At 39.9% G+C, this 14,975-nt stretch overlaps 1 protein-coding gene across 1 annotated transcript in view; it reads right to left on the reverse strand.

Moving 5' to 3' along the window:
* Positions 1-371: 371 nt before the first annotated feature.
* The window catches only part of tfpia (tissue factor pathway inhibitor a), a 34,405-nt gene continuing 19,801 nt past the window's right edge, over positions 372-14,975 (reverse strand). Inside the window, exons 3-7 of the mRNA XM_070914530.1 lie at positions 6,245-6,421; positions 5,233-5,310; positions 4,541-4,600; positions 1,518-1,691; positions 372-1,316 (exon numbers count right to left, since the gene is read on the reverse strand). Coding sequence (XP_070770631.1) covers positions 1,252-1,316; positions 1,518-1,691; positions 4,541-4,600; positions 5,233-5,310; positions 6,245-6,421 — 554 coding nt within the window. The 3' untranslated portion in view covers positions 372-1,251. The remainder of the gene's footprint in view (positions 1,317-1,517; positions 1,692-4,540; positions 4,601-5,232; positions 5,311-6,244; positions 6,422-14,975) is intronic.

Raw genomic sequence — 14,975 nt, forward strand, 5'->3', positions numbered from 1 at the left:
AGCTGAGGAGCCGAGGAGCTGTGCACAGGCCAGGATGCTTTGCCACTACACTCCCACACTCTAACACAGACTTGGAAGTGCAGTTTGTACTGGCCACACACACACACACACACACACACACACACAGCTGGGCTTCACATAGTGACTTTAAAGTCACTTTCAAGGTCTTGTTTCAAAGGGATAAAAATAGAATCTTTCTTTTTTAACAGATCGTCAACAAAAATCCATCACACTGTCTTCCTCAGAATTTGACTTGGTGACAGTTGTTGAGGCCACACAGTCTTTTCTCTTGTGAAAGGCCTGTGGAGATCTCTATCATCACACTGTCTTACTGCACTTGTTATATACCAAAAACTGATGGGAAGTAAAACTCGAGAAAGGAGAGGAAGTTTATTGAAATGTATTATATAAACTCTTACAGTCCAATTCATCACAGCCACGGTTATAAAAGGAAACACTGTGCAGCCAACAGAGACCAGTGCTGACAGCCTCTTTGAAAACTTACTTTACACAACACTGCCTCCCTCTGTTTATACTCACCAACAGCACCAGCAGGGCCGCAATAATGATTTATGAAAGTGCATAATATTGATTAAAAACAGAAAAAAAAAGCTGTTCATGTTCAATCTGACAAAAAATAAAGCAGTCATTACCTTGTTCACATTGATTTATAGCTGTGAGGTCACCTTGATTAATGTGTTTGCTTGGGAGCATTCTATATATTGTTGTCATTGATCCTAGAATAAGGACTGTCCATGACCATGTTTAATCTGCTAATGCTGTTGTTCACATTGATTAACAACAGTGGAGCTAAACCAAAACCATTGTAGAAGAGCATCAGTTACTGTATACACACAGTAAATACACAGGAGAAGCACTCATTTTGTTATGGAACAAGAATCTTGCTGCAACTTTGGTGTTTCCCATAGACAATGTTGACACATATATATGATCCTAACAGAGCCTTGAGACTGTCAAATTAAAAGCACACAAGATAGTGTTTAGACAGAGCATCAGTGCAGAGAGCTGCTATATTAGACATCAGCAAAACAAATATGTTTCTTGTCAGTGAGATACTGAAATAATAATGGAAAATCATGATAATTGCATTCAAATATAATTCATGGTGCACTGCAAACGATTTTACTGTTGCACTACAAAACAATAGATAGGAGTAAAGCTAAAAACTAAATATGGACATAAATACAGCGGGCTCCACAGCCGTGCAGGATCTGACGCAGAGCCGAGCGTTCACACTGAACGATGAACAATGCTGTCTATGTTTTTCTTCCTTATTCGGATCATCTTCCCATGAGCTGCAACAGAACACAGCAAACAAAATGATGTCATTTTAATTTCAAAATTACCATCTCACAATGAGAAACCAACAATCAAAGCAATTTACACCCACTCTTGGTACTGTGAATGTGCTTTCTTCAATTAAACAGTACTAAGTAATGAATTTCATATTCGTTTTCTTTATTCCTAAAATGATTGATCTCTTGAAATAATCCTACCCTTTCTGCTTCGAATACACTTGTTAATACAGCCTCTCCGGTATTTGAAGTTGTTCTCGTTTCCCCCGCAACCACTGTAGTGAAACATCTGGCATCTCTTGGTCTCGGGGTTGTATGCAAACCTCTTCTCTGCACCGTGACATGTCCCCCTGTCCACAGGACTGAAGCACAGCGCTGAAAATCACAGGAAGAGACAGAAAATATCAAAGTTTGAAACTGGGGCAGCAACTGACAGTTATTTTCATTATCCATCAGTGCTAATTTAACAATTAGGCGGGACCCGAAACTGATATATCATCCTTTCAATGATTTATCATTATGTATTTGGATCACTAAAAGAATGTGGCCATATCTGGCCCGGACCACCTCCGAATGTGGTCTGAGCGATTGCGTCTCCTGTACTTGGAGCTGTCCACTTGTGATCGGCTCACCCAAGACAAATGTTAATACCATGTGTAAACAGGGCCGTGGATCCATTCCAGTTTGATTACAGGGTCGGGGGAGGGGGTGGAGGATGCCGCGGCCCTAAAGCACCTGAAGACGAAGGATGCCTGTTTGCTTTTCATCAACATCTTCTTAGCTTTTAACTCCACATGGGTTCATATCCTCCTCACATCCCCCCTTCAGTCTGCCTTTGGGATAGACTCTGTCCAGTGTCTGCATGCTCTCAGGCTTAAATTGACAGATTGGGAAAAGTGAGAGTTGTTATCACGGCCTCCCACATGGCTGTGTGAGCGTTCCTCTTTGATTTATTCTTCACGGTGAGAAACACAGCTTTCCTACAAGTCGACTACTTGTAGCAAAGCTTGTTAGCAACTACGAGGGGTCTTTCCCAGAGCTGAAGGACATTGATTTTCTTAGGTAAACCCTATGACTTCAAAGGTCCAATATTTAACTCATTATCGCTTTAGTTGTTGGGGTCAACAGTTGGAACAATTTAGAGAATTTGTGGAATGGATTAATTGTGACGTTGTCGATGAATATTGATAGTTTTAATATTATTGATGTAATCATTAGTAACAAAGCATTAGACATTATGACCCTACAGATGTGATACCGGAGGGAATCCCCTTTAAATTCTTCAGGTTAAAGGGAATTTCCCTTTAAGAATTGAGACAAAAAAACACCTCCATGATGTCTGGAGGACAAACTGCACAGTTTCTTGAAATATGTAACACCAAACACTCTGTCTCAGGTCTCAAACAGAAATTGGTGTGGTAACATAGTTTTGTGAGAGACTGTGGAAAGGTTGGTTTCATACCAGCAGACTGTTTTTATTCACACATTGATGAACCGCAAAAGACGGCCCCATTATTTGGTTGACATGGAGCGTCACATTGGTGAAGCTTGAGAAAGACAATGGTTTTCTCAATTCTTGTCATTGTTTTAGGGATTTCCGTCTGTATTGGATCGGGATAAAGAAACACCCACTGTGCTGCATTTAGTCAGAATGCACAAATCCGCAAAATGCTTCAATCCAAAGCAAAACCATTTAAAATGAATCTAAGCAAATACAAAAGTGCATAATGGAGAAAACCTCAAATGATTCTATATCCGTGTTGGATGTAAATGAATAGTAGTAGCAGTAGCAGTAGTATCATGTACAGTATCTACTCACATTACAGCTTCTCCCGATGACACTGAGAGTGTACATCACCGTGTAGCCACAAGATGTCAGTCTTTGGTTTCAACATTGCAACATGTGCTTGGTAGAATGACACCGTACTCAAGATGTATGCCAATTGTGTAATGCTCATTTTACAGCTCTTGTGACTTTGAAATTCAAATGCTCCATTTCAGTTCAGCAGTGAAAACCAAATGTCACCTGGTATTTATTACTGACATGAGTCGTTTCCAAATATCATCCTCTAAATCTGTCGAAGTTAAGATCTGAATAATTCTTTGTCCCTCGGAGGAGTTTTACGTTCATGCCAGCATTGTTTCTGAGAGATGTGTTTGTCACGTGCTGGAGATCTCATCTCAGAAATAAATAAAAAGAGATTGATTCGGATGGCAGTGCTGTTGAGGCTAACTCATCCTGAATCTTTGCCTCTCAATATTTTCTGACAAGAGTGAAATTGAATTCTTAAAATTATAACTCCCTGAATGAGTTGAGGGTAGCAGGCCAGGGTCTCCCTGTGCTCTCCTGCTGTGGCACAAAAGAGCCTTGGAACACGACAAGTGATATATGCCCCCCTCACTCCTAATACACTGAAAATTAGTAAGTGGGAATATGTGACAAATGGGCTGCAGGAAGGAGACACTGATGCACTCTGTTTCTGCCCTTTGCCTTGCACAACAGAAGCAATTTTGCAAGCTGTCTGCCATCTATGCATCACTGCACCTCGACACTTTATTGCATTTTATCACAGTAAAGTTATTGGCAGCATACACTGGTTTAATAAATGAACTGGATTTGCTTTCGTTGAGCTTTAAGCAGAATTCAGAATTCAGCATGGACTGGTTGCTGCTCTGAGGACAGGACAATTGATTTAATTATGCCTTACAACAGCTAATCTATCCCAAATGTCTGGTGCTCTATGATTTCTGTTGTGAATTTACTTGGCATATGCTTCTTCTGCTGTTGTGCCTTGCTGTCTGCATTTGTGGTGAGACAAAAAAAGAAATAAAATCATCTTGAAATAAAAAAAAATATTAGTTGCATACTGAAAAAGTTGCTTCTTAAGGTGTGTTCAGAAAGAAAGCAAAGCTAATTTTTGCCTCGCATTAATGACATTAATTATCCAGCCAGTATACAGACATTAGCTGTAAACTAGCTAGTAGTAGTGGCAGCTCAGCCTCTAACTGATCTCAGAACTCACCAAGAACTTCAGTTCTTTCTGTCATCTTTTCTCCAGTCTGTCTCTGTCGTTTCCTCTCGTTGTGGATGTGTCTTCACTTTGGTTTACTCCAGGAAATGTTGTGTTTATTCTCGCCCGCTTTCGTCTTTCCATTACTATTATTATACACAATCTAAAATTGGCCTGGTGTCTGAACACACCTTTAGAATCATACTTTCTTACCTTTTGGATCTTTATTAGTGTCATTCAGCTGCACCTGAAGTTCACTTGCAGTCAATTCCCCTGAGAAACAAACACATATGTCAAGGGATCTGTCATTTTAAGGAATAGTTCAACATTATGGGAAATACGCGTGATTGCTTTTTTTCCGAGAGTGAAATGAGAAGGTCGACACCACTCTCACATCTGTGCGTTAAGCACAGACCTGGAGCTTAGATTAGCATAAAGACTGGCAGCAGGGGGAAACAGCTAGCTTGCTTCTCTCTGAAGTTCAAAAATCTACAGCACCTCCGAGGCTCATTAATCAACATGATGTATGTATCTCATTTGTTCTTCAGTTTTTTCAAACTTTGGACAGAGGCAGGTTTCCCCCTGCCAGTCTTTATGCTAAGCTAGGCTAATTGCCCCCTGGCTCTAGCTTCTCATCTCCCCCTCACAAAAGAGTAAAAAAGTGTATTTCCCAAAAAAGAGGAACCTTTCCTTTTAAGAGAAGTCTGATTGTATTTTGAGGGCGACTGCACTAAATTTAAACACACACACAACAGAACAGAAAACCTATTTTATTGAGTGATTTACTTGAACACAAACTTTTGATGTGATGATGTGTAATAGAATGATTTTTAGACAAGAGTGACAAGCAACAGAGCATTAACATATCATACTTGAAGAAGAGTGTGGTCTACATTCAGTCTTACCAGTTACTATGGTTGGATTCACAACACTGGATTTTGTAGCAGTCTCTGTGAGGACCTCTGGTGCCTTAGTGGGTTTTACTATATTGACAAAAAAAGACAGTAATCACTCCAAGGAATCACAGATTGTGAGCCAGAATTTTTACATCGGCCTGTATTTAGAACAGATCTCATTAAATCCCAGTGATCAATCATAATTTAAGTACATTTAATCTCATTAGTATCAGACTAGAAAGGGTACTGGCCTGCAAACAGATATAATGTACTAATGAAAGTAATCTATCTGAAACTGTTATCCATAATCACATTTTAAAAAATCACACAAGCTTTTCCAATTGATTTTCAGTACAACGTGGGCTGTCAACGGAATTGGTCACAGTCGAGCGACTTACTCGTTATTTTCTTTGACAACTTCAATATCTAAATTACTTCTAAGTCTAGCCTTAAGTCTAGCATAATTGAGTGTGCTTTGGCCACTTTAAAATGATTTAAATGCTAAATCATGGTGGAATGTGATTTCATGGTCAGCTAAAATTCATCAGAAAGTTAATTTTCGGAGGTAGAACTATTTCGATTATGTCACCGCTCTGAAATGAGTTTTCATTTGTTGTGCAGCAACTGTGCTCTGCCGTGCCTTGGCTGTCTATGAACCCAGAAATAAATAAATTACACCTGGCATACTGCTTTGAGGTAAAGGCAGGAAAAGTAATTATTTCTGTTTGACCAAATTAAAAAGCTTAGAATGATAAGGTGAAAATGGCACAGGCTACAATTACAAATCTTGGTTCAGACATGAACAGCTGACTTGAGGAGCGTAGGTGAAGATGTGTCAGCTCTTACAAGGCCTTAGAATAATCTTGTCTTATTTTATTTTTTATTTTATTTTTTGCTGAACACGATACCCATGCAGACTTAATTTGCAGGTATTGATTCAAACCTAACAATGCTGCAGTGTGGACAGCTTGGGAGTTTGCCAGTCTTCGCTGTAAAAGATCAAAAGTTCAACCAGGCCTACCTGGGTTCTGACATTTGGCCTTGCACTCCACCATGCTCCTGAAATTGTTGGCATTCCCAAAGCAGCCGCCGTAAAAGAAATGCTTGCACTGCTGACTGTTGGTGTCAAAGAAGTAACGCGTCACCAGCCCTCGACAGGGACCAGGAGCTTCGGCCAAATGACACGGGTTCTTGTCATCTAGGAAAGGGAGAGGGAGAACACTTGTAAGAAACTAAGCAACTTAATTATTGAGTTTGCTAAATAAATAAACAGTAAATGTGTGAAATGTCTTTGTTTCTCTTTACTCATCAACAGTGCATGACAGTGCACAGTTTTGATACATATTCAACTTTGATCTGAAATATAACATTTATTTATTTACTTGCTACTTCTGAGTTATTGAACATAAAGAAAAAAAACTGTGTTTCATCGTTTGTTTGACCAAGAAAGAAAGAGTCAGACTGGTTTCTACATTCCACATTACACAGTGTCATCTTCACTTTGTTTGCATTGATCACTGTTACAATCAATGCCATTCTTGTTCTGAACATGAAGCTCCAATGACTTTCCTTCAGAAAGTACAATCAAAACAAGACAGAAGCAAAAACACACGGCCTACTTCACTGCCTCCATTGAGTTTTGCTGTGACAGCATCTAAATTGTGCTGCAATGTACATACTGCAACCAATCAAATGATATGATTTTTGCCTATATATGTATGATACAAGGCCTTGAGCAGCAAATGGCACATTTGAAAGACAACACTGAGTTCAATATAGTCCAATGAAACATGTCCTGCAAAGAAAATCCAAGCAAGGGGAGACCAAGACAGGGACACAATAAGAAAGACATAGGGAGGGAACATATAGCTACTCAAAGGCAGAGGTCGAGGAAGTATTCAGATCCTTAACTTAAGTAAAAGTAATAATACAGCACTGTAAAAATACTCTGTCCTGCATTGAAAATGTTACGTAAGTAAAAGTATGTGAGTATAATCAGGAAAAGAAAACTGAAATATATGAAGTACCCAATGCAGAAAAATGTCTCTTGTGACTGTTATACCATTATATATCATATAATTTGATTTGATTCGATTTGACTGCAACTAATTATAAACTATATATAAAAGTTCATTATGGATTTATCTGCTGATCATTTTCTCCATTAATCGACTGATTGTTTGGGTTGTAAAAATTCTGAAAATAGTGAGAAATGCATCACAATGACCCAGAGCCCAAAGTGACACTTTCGTCCTACCAACAGGCCAATAAATTATCAAAAAACATCAAAGAATTGACTTAAACAATGATCAAAATAGTTGCCAATTAATTTTCTGTCGGTCGACTAATTGATTAATCGACTAATTGTTTCAGCTGTACTTAATTTACAACAAAACATCATATCTTATAAGCTCTTTGTATGTTTGTGTGCAAAAAATTGTAAGGTAACTAGTAACTAAAGCTGTCGGATAATTGTAGTGAAGTAAAAAGAACAATATTCCCTCTGAGGGATGTGGTGGAGTAGAATTAGAAAGTAGCATGAAAAGAAAAGACTCAAGTAAAGTACAAGTACCTTAAACTTGTCCTTAAGTATAGTACATGAGTAAATGTACTTTGTTACTGTCCACCACTGCTCAAAGCCTGTGTACAGTATAAGGTCCAATAAATGAACTGCGGCAGCCACAGCTAGCCCACTTCCTGTCTCCCCAGTGCTATAGTGACATTTCCACTCCAGCCAGGTTTCAGATTCACTCCCAATCTTCCCAAGATGAAGAGCCAAACTCCGTATGTTTCATCGTCCCCGGTGAACCTCATCACCTCCTATGCCGTGTCTTCTTTCTCGGCTTTCTTTCCTGTCATATCTCCTCCTCATACCTCAGTTCTCACTTCTTACCACTCATTGCATATATTATCACCCTCGGGTCCTGGAGTATTGGGATCAGGGCATTACAGCTGTAAGCTACAGTTTGATGTAAGGTTGATGTAAGATAGTGGTAATAGTACATTTTTGTTTCCTGTTTGTCTGCCTTTCCTCGATGGCAGTTCTTATTATTTGGCAATCCAACCTTTATGCTTTTGAAAGGCAAGTTAGAGATTATTTGTACTTCAAATCCGTTGTAAAAACTGCATTTAGATTCTCTTTAATCTGAAATCTGTAGCTTTAAATGTTACCACCTTCCGGAGCGTGGAGCACTCGACAGAAGAGAAGGCAGAGTTGTTGTGGAGGCCTGTCAGGAACCCTGCTGTTTGTTTGAATAAGCCGTCACAAAACCTAAAAGATTTACAGGCTAGTGACAGCCTGATGCTTGATTTGAGTCAGAAACACAATCACAACCGCAGTGTGAAATGCATCACTTCCAGGGGGCTGGCTCACTTTCGAACAGACTTTACTGGCATTGTCAAGCAAGACAGGTGCAACCTGACAAGGCGTGACTAGCTCATCAACGTTTCCCAACAGCAGAGTAGAGAGAGTGGGTCCAACCATGGACGCTGATTTATTTATCAAAAGATATTACAGTTTTAACTGGGATTATTTTAATATCTGTAATGTGGACAGTCTGATATGTAATACTGGAGGGTTCTTTTCATGATTTCATAAAGGGGACGTGATTTAAAATGCAGTGATGAGGCATTTTACTCTATAAATGTGTCAGTCTAAAGTTTGTTGAGGCAGTGAAATAAATAAGTAAACCTCTTAAACCCACCAGTGGATGAGTCAGTCCAAACTGATGCTGCGAACATAGGCTTTGATCAAACTCACAAAACTTTATTTACAGGCCCTTTAAGGGCTGCTGTGGCTCAGATCTGCTTGAAGAGGTGGACGGGCTCCTCCCGTCCACTTGTCGAACTGTCCTTGGGCAAGACAGTGAGCCTCAAATTGCTCCTGATGGTTGGCCAGCACCCTGCTCGCTGTGCGTTCGTGGGTGAATGAGTGGCAAAAAGCTGTAAATGTAGCCATTTATTTAAAACTCTAACTCTCAAACTCTTGTGTGGAGATCACACAGCACGACTTCAGTATGCATATTGCTGCTCTTACATGCTTTGTAGCTACATCACAAATCTAGTAACTACAGTTTGGACAGAGCCAGGCTAGTTGTTTCCCGTTGTGCTAAGCTAAGCTAACCAGCTGCTAGCTCTAGCCTTGTATATTTAATGGACAGATATGAGAGAGTTCTCGTCTAACTCTTGACAAGAAAGTAAATAACACATTTCCCAAGATGTCAAACTTTTGCTTTAAGCTCCAACTGTAATCCACTAGCTTCTATAAGACATGCAGCCATCATGGGTGTATAACAAGACGGTGGCAGTTAACTGACCAGACAGTGTGATCTACTGGCTAACAAGCTGGCAAAACACAAAATCAATCACACCGGTTAGAAGCTAAATTAGAATTCTGTTGGGACTTCTGACTTGTGTGTAACGAAATGCTGCTACCTGTTTAAAGCCAATGTGTCCCGAAAGCTAAGGACTTCTAATGTGGCTGTCAGAGGATATCTTACACTCTCTGTTTGGTTTACCTGTTAAGTCTTTGAATAACCACACTCCACTGAGGGGTGACCATGAATTAAAAGACTATCATTGTAACATCTAAATAGATTTTACGAGGTGACTTTGACTTAAAAGCACGGGCAAAGAGACGTGTCAAAGGGTAGTCTAGCACTCTCTCTAGAGCAAACGTAGTGATGAATAATTCACAAACACAATTCTCTATCAAAGCTGTGAAGGTGGAAGAGGTGATTTGTGTTTTGAGGAGAATTATCGGTCAGCTCTTTTTTCAAGCTCTGGGTGTGAATCATACGGTCCATCGTTCCAGAGAGTCTTGGAGACTCTCCAAAAAGCACCTCAGTATTTCAGCAAAACAGACTTCAGCATTTAAGATAGGCTCGGATGATTGTGTGCGTGTGTGTGTGTGTGTGTGTGTGTGTGTGTGTGTGTGTGTGTGTGTGTGAAAAAAACACTGTCATATCCAGAAAGATGAGATTTTAGCACAATGTACAAAGAATCTATTGCAAACCAACAATGTTTAGACCATACTTTGTATCAGCCCATCCCTCCCTTGTCTCTTCACTTGCTCAATTGATTTCTCACTGCTTATTTTCTTCAATATATTTCAACACATTTTGAAAGGTTTTTTGGTTGTTCTGCCTCTAAAAGTGCTGACACCACCTTGGCCAGGCCTCCTGCGGGAGAAAAAAAAAATAGATGACTGATCTCTAACATAATAGAAGTATAAGCAAAATAAAAGAACTCAGGCGTAAAAATCACAGCTGCCACTGGATGGAGACAGACGTAATCCAATCACATAGAAAGACACTGACCTCAGCAGCAATACAGCCCATCCATATTCCCCAAAAAGGACTATTACATTTCTGATTACTGTTATGATGTTATTTTGCATATTGTAAAGGTGCTACATAAATCGGGTGGAATCGAAGCACCAATGTCGCAGAAGGTCAGTGTTTGCAGGCTGAGCTCAAAGGAGAGAAAAAATTGTGTATGTCTCTAAAAAAAAGTTCACTTTATATTAGGCAATGAAAAACAGCAAATCTATCAATTGACTAATCAATCAACTAATGGTTTTGGGCCCATAGAGCATGCACAACTAATTATTTCAACTCTACAAAGTAGGCTCCCATTTTTCCAGTCTAGGTTTCCTTAACCGTCTCCCCAGTTCTGCCACCTCCAGCAACCTCATATTGTCTTTTTTAACAATGTCTGTGCTCACAGACTGAGCAGAAGCCCTGAGCTAAGGACAAAAACAAAAAGAAAAAAGTGCAACTGTCACAGAGAAACACTGTGTTTGTGTCTCTGACCTCTTCGAGCAGAGCTGTAAAAAGGGACAGCGGACCAAAGAAAGAGTGGACACAATGGGCATGACTCATTGGGGTTTCAGTAAGACATCAGGGCTGGAGAGAAAAGGCCTTTGCAAGGCTCCGAGATAAAAGAAGAAAAAAAGTATCCCAGACAGTGAGCCAGAATGTTCCTCACATTGGTTTGTGACCTTTGCGAGAACATTCTTGTTAAGATGTCCGTTGGCGTGTCATCACATGTAAGAAACATGAGAGTAGAGACTCTTTTTTTAGCATGTTGCTCATTCTTAACTATCTGATGGAATAATTCAAATTACAGTAGAGTGTGTCGACTAGCACTTACAGTAATGTGTAATGTTTGTGGGAATTAAAATGTCACTGATTTGATATCAGCCGTACTGCAAAGGATGTTCACCCTTGAGATCTGCTTTTCTTGCTTTAGAAGTGTGGTGACATTTTCAAATGTCTGTAGCTGTTAAATAAAATCCATCTCGGAAAGGTCTAGCTTCCCCCTCTTCTTAGTGTGACTGCACTGAATCACAGAGTTAAGAATGTATTGCATGTATTCACTGTATACCAAGAATACCATACCATCATCATATTGTGCTGACCAATATTAAAAACATGCTTTGGTTAAGGAGCGTACTAAAAATACTTACGGGTGGTTTTGTTCAGTGGAAATTAAAGTTTCATTTTAAATTAACTCACCGATGTCTTAATGACTTAATAAGCTGAACCAGATCAGTGTGACATTCATTTTACTGCAGTGGAGCTCAAGGCTACCTAATTCACTCACTTATGGCTTGATTTATTGGCAGCGATCATCTCTGTTCTTTGTAAAATACAGTTGTTATTCAGTTCCATGGTAATGGAACTTAAGATGAAAAAGCCTTCACGAGCTTCCTCACGCTTCTGCGTTTTGGGCCCACAGAGCATGCGCACTAGTCCTTCTCCAGCCGAGCCAGTTGAGAGCATGCGAACCCAAGACTGCCGCTTGTTTCACAGCTCCTCCTTTTCCAGTGATTGTGTATGGGCAGAATACTTTTTGGGCCAGTGTGCATCATGGATGATCCCGATAGTTGCAATACCTCGTTCGACCACTAGGCCCAAATCCCTTCACTATGTATAAGTATGTATTGCATTGTGGGACAATAATGTCCATTGAGAGCAAACTCAGAAATCATGCATTTTTTATTACGCATACAAACCCTGTGGGGTTTTCTTATAAACAAAAAAAACATTTCTTACCAATTTTTTGTTCAACCAAGAACCAACAAAAATGGTTGTGAAACTGCCCTTGAAATGGCTCGGTACAAGTGTTTGTTTCATAGCTCCGTTTAATGCAGTGTCATTTTCTTTATGATCAAAAAACAGCAAGTTTCTTACTCACGAGTGACACACACACACACACACACACACACACACTGTGCCGACATGTCACCTTCACATTTCTGTACATGCAGTTTCACTAAATGTCACCTGGAGCCAGAAACACCTCCAGATTTCCTGACAGTGCAGATGTGTTTGTGTGGAGACTGACGAAGGGACATAAAATGGAGGCATTTACTGAATATGGCGATGCCTGCAGGATGCAAATTCATTAATGATCCTCTTGTGTGACTGCATAATGTGCCCTGTGGCATGCAATAAGAAGATGAAGGTTAGTCCTTGCCAGTTTGAAAGAAAAAAAAAGTCATTTTGTCACATGGCAGAGTAACACGCCATCTACATAATTTGATAGATGTGTTATTGCTATGCGTGCCAGGGCATATTTCACGTTGACCAGACAAGCTTGAGTATTAAAGATGTATCGTTCTCCTGCTGTAGATGACAGATACCATTATGTCCTGCTGTTACGCCAGAGAAAGGCGTTCTTCTGCCATTCTCCACTTACCTTTTGTGGACGTACAGTGTTTTTCACACCCGTGCCTCAGCACCGCTCCACTCACCTGAAGTGCTTTTGAACCAAAAGGCCAGCGCAGAACAGCTCGTCTTACTGAATTCAACTCCCGGGGGTGAAAGGTCTAATTGTTGCAGCCTTGATTGCTTTTTAAGAACAGCAGTTATACAATATATTACTGACATCCCACTTAACAAAAGCTAAGTGCAGTGTGGTGAGTGACACGATATAATCCTGCGCTGTCAAGACTGCGCTTAGCAGGTATGCTCTTGCCAACAATTGATGTTGCAAAAGATCAATGAACGCGTTCTGTCTCTGCAACTTTTAGTCCATCTTTTAGTCATATTCACACATGCTCGCAGTGACCCTTGACCTCTACTTTCAGCCATCTTCTGGTGTTCTAGCATTTTTATAAAACATCAAATGTCCATGTTGTGTGTAATCCAGGATTTAGCTTTATTTTGTATCCATTTGCCACAGAAAAAAACAGCTGCCACATAACATGCTTGAACTCAACTGTGGCATCCAGCTGTGTTCTGCGTGGAGGTGAAGACATGATGGTGGAGTAAATGTTCCCATTTGACAAAAAGAAAAGTAAAGAAAAAAAGGAAACATGTCTCGTGTCTGTTTGTCCGTGCCTCTGCCTCTTTTCAAAATAGCTGCTGCAGAAAAGGCAGTTGTCTCTGATTACTTCACATAACTCACACACAAACTTTATGACGTAACAAATCGCACACACTACATACATATCACCAACTTAACTGTAGCTGATGGATGCATCTTCCAGTTGCAATCCAATGTATGTGTGGCAGGCACATCTCCCACAATGTTTTTAAAATAAACTGAATCCCTGTTATAAATACCTGGGTGTTTTCATCTGCATGTTGAGCTCAACACCTACCTGGGAACGCTGCCACACTGAGGCTATTCTCCCCACACATCGAGTATCCGGTGGGAAAAGTATTTTTAGCTACATTATTCATTTCCCTTTAATTGAACTAAAAAAATACACACTAAAATCAGGATTTTTACAGCAAGTCTTAGTTGATGCTCGCCCTTTACCAACATACAGGCAGCACAAACAGACTAATAGACACAGACAAATACTGACAAACTAATATTACTATACATCCATACATACAGATGTAAAATATATGCAACCATCCACGTGTTATGTTAATTATGTGTACAGCATGTGTTGACACTCCCTCCTTGCTGTGTAATATGTATTGCTATATTTATATACTTGGTTGAGGCAATTCTTTTCTAATGGTCACTTTTATGTAATCTAACTGCATAATGAAACATTTTATTGCCTGTAATAAAGGGACTCATTTGGGGAATTTAGTTTTTTTTGGTACAAACCCCTTCCCACAACAGCGATTGTCCAATCATAGCTTTGCAAAAGTAACTGTGGACACCATGTCTGACATACTGAGTGGGACATTTTACACTTTAAAAAGAAACTTGTGAGCACTCTCTGGAGGACAAACTATGTAATGGATGACACTGTTTCTATATAACCTCTGATCTCGTTTGTTTCTGTACTGCAATTTCTTTGACATATACACAGACATGGATATGCGATTTATCAGTCTAGCTGATACTTGGTATCCAGAGAGCACTGGATTAAACAGTGTGTTTGTCTGTCATAAGGCACGTTGCTAACATTAGCATGCCTGGCTAATTAGCTACTACTAGCAGTACAGCAACATGCTGGTAATTCAAAAGGATACCATAACAGGAGGTACTACACACTTCTACATATTTTGTGAGGTTACAAACTACGTGTAAATCTGCTCAAGACTAAAACATCCAGAAGCTAGTCCTGGCTTCTCGTGGCTTTGTCCTGCACCTTGATTATAAAAGTAAGACCAAGTGCCAAGTATTTGATTATTAATAATGAAACATAAGTCTCCCATTTGCTTGGCTGAACAGGCGTCATTCCAGCTGGTGACAACAGCAGTCGCAGAATGACGAACCTGCTTTTGTCCACTTCGCACTGAATTGTTACAAAACTGTCAAATCTGCCAACTTTAATG

This window comes from Enoplosus armatus, chromosome 11, assembly GCF_043641665.1.
Source record: "Enoplosus armatus isolate fEnoArm2 chromosome 11, fEnoArm2.hap1, whole genome shotgun sequence".
Taxonomy (NCBI): Eukaryota; Metazoa; Chordata; class Actinopteri; order Centrarchiformes; family Enoplosidae; genus Enoplosus; species Enoplosus armatus.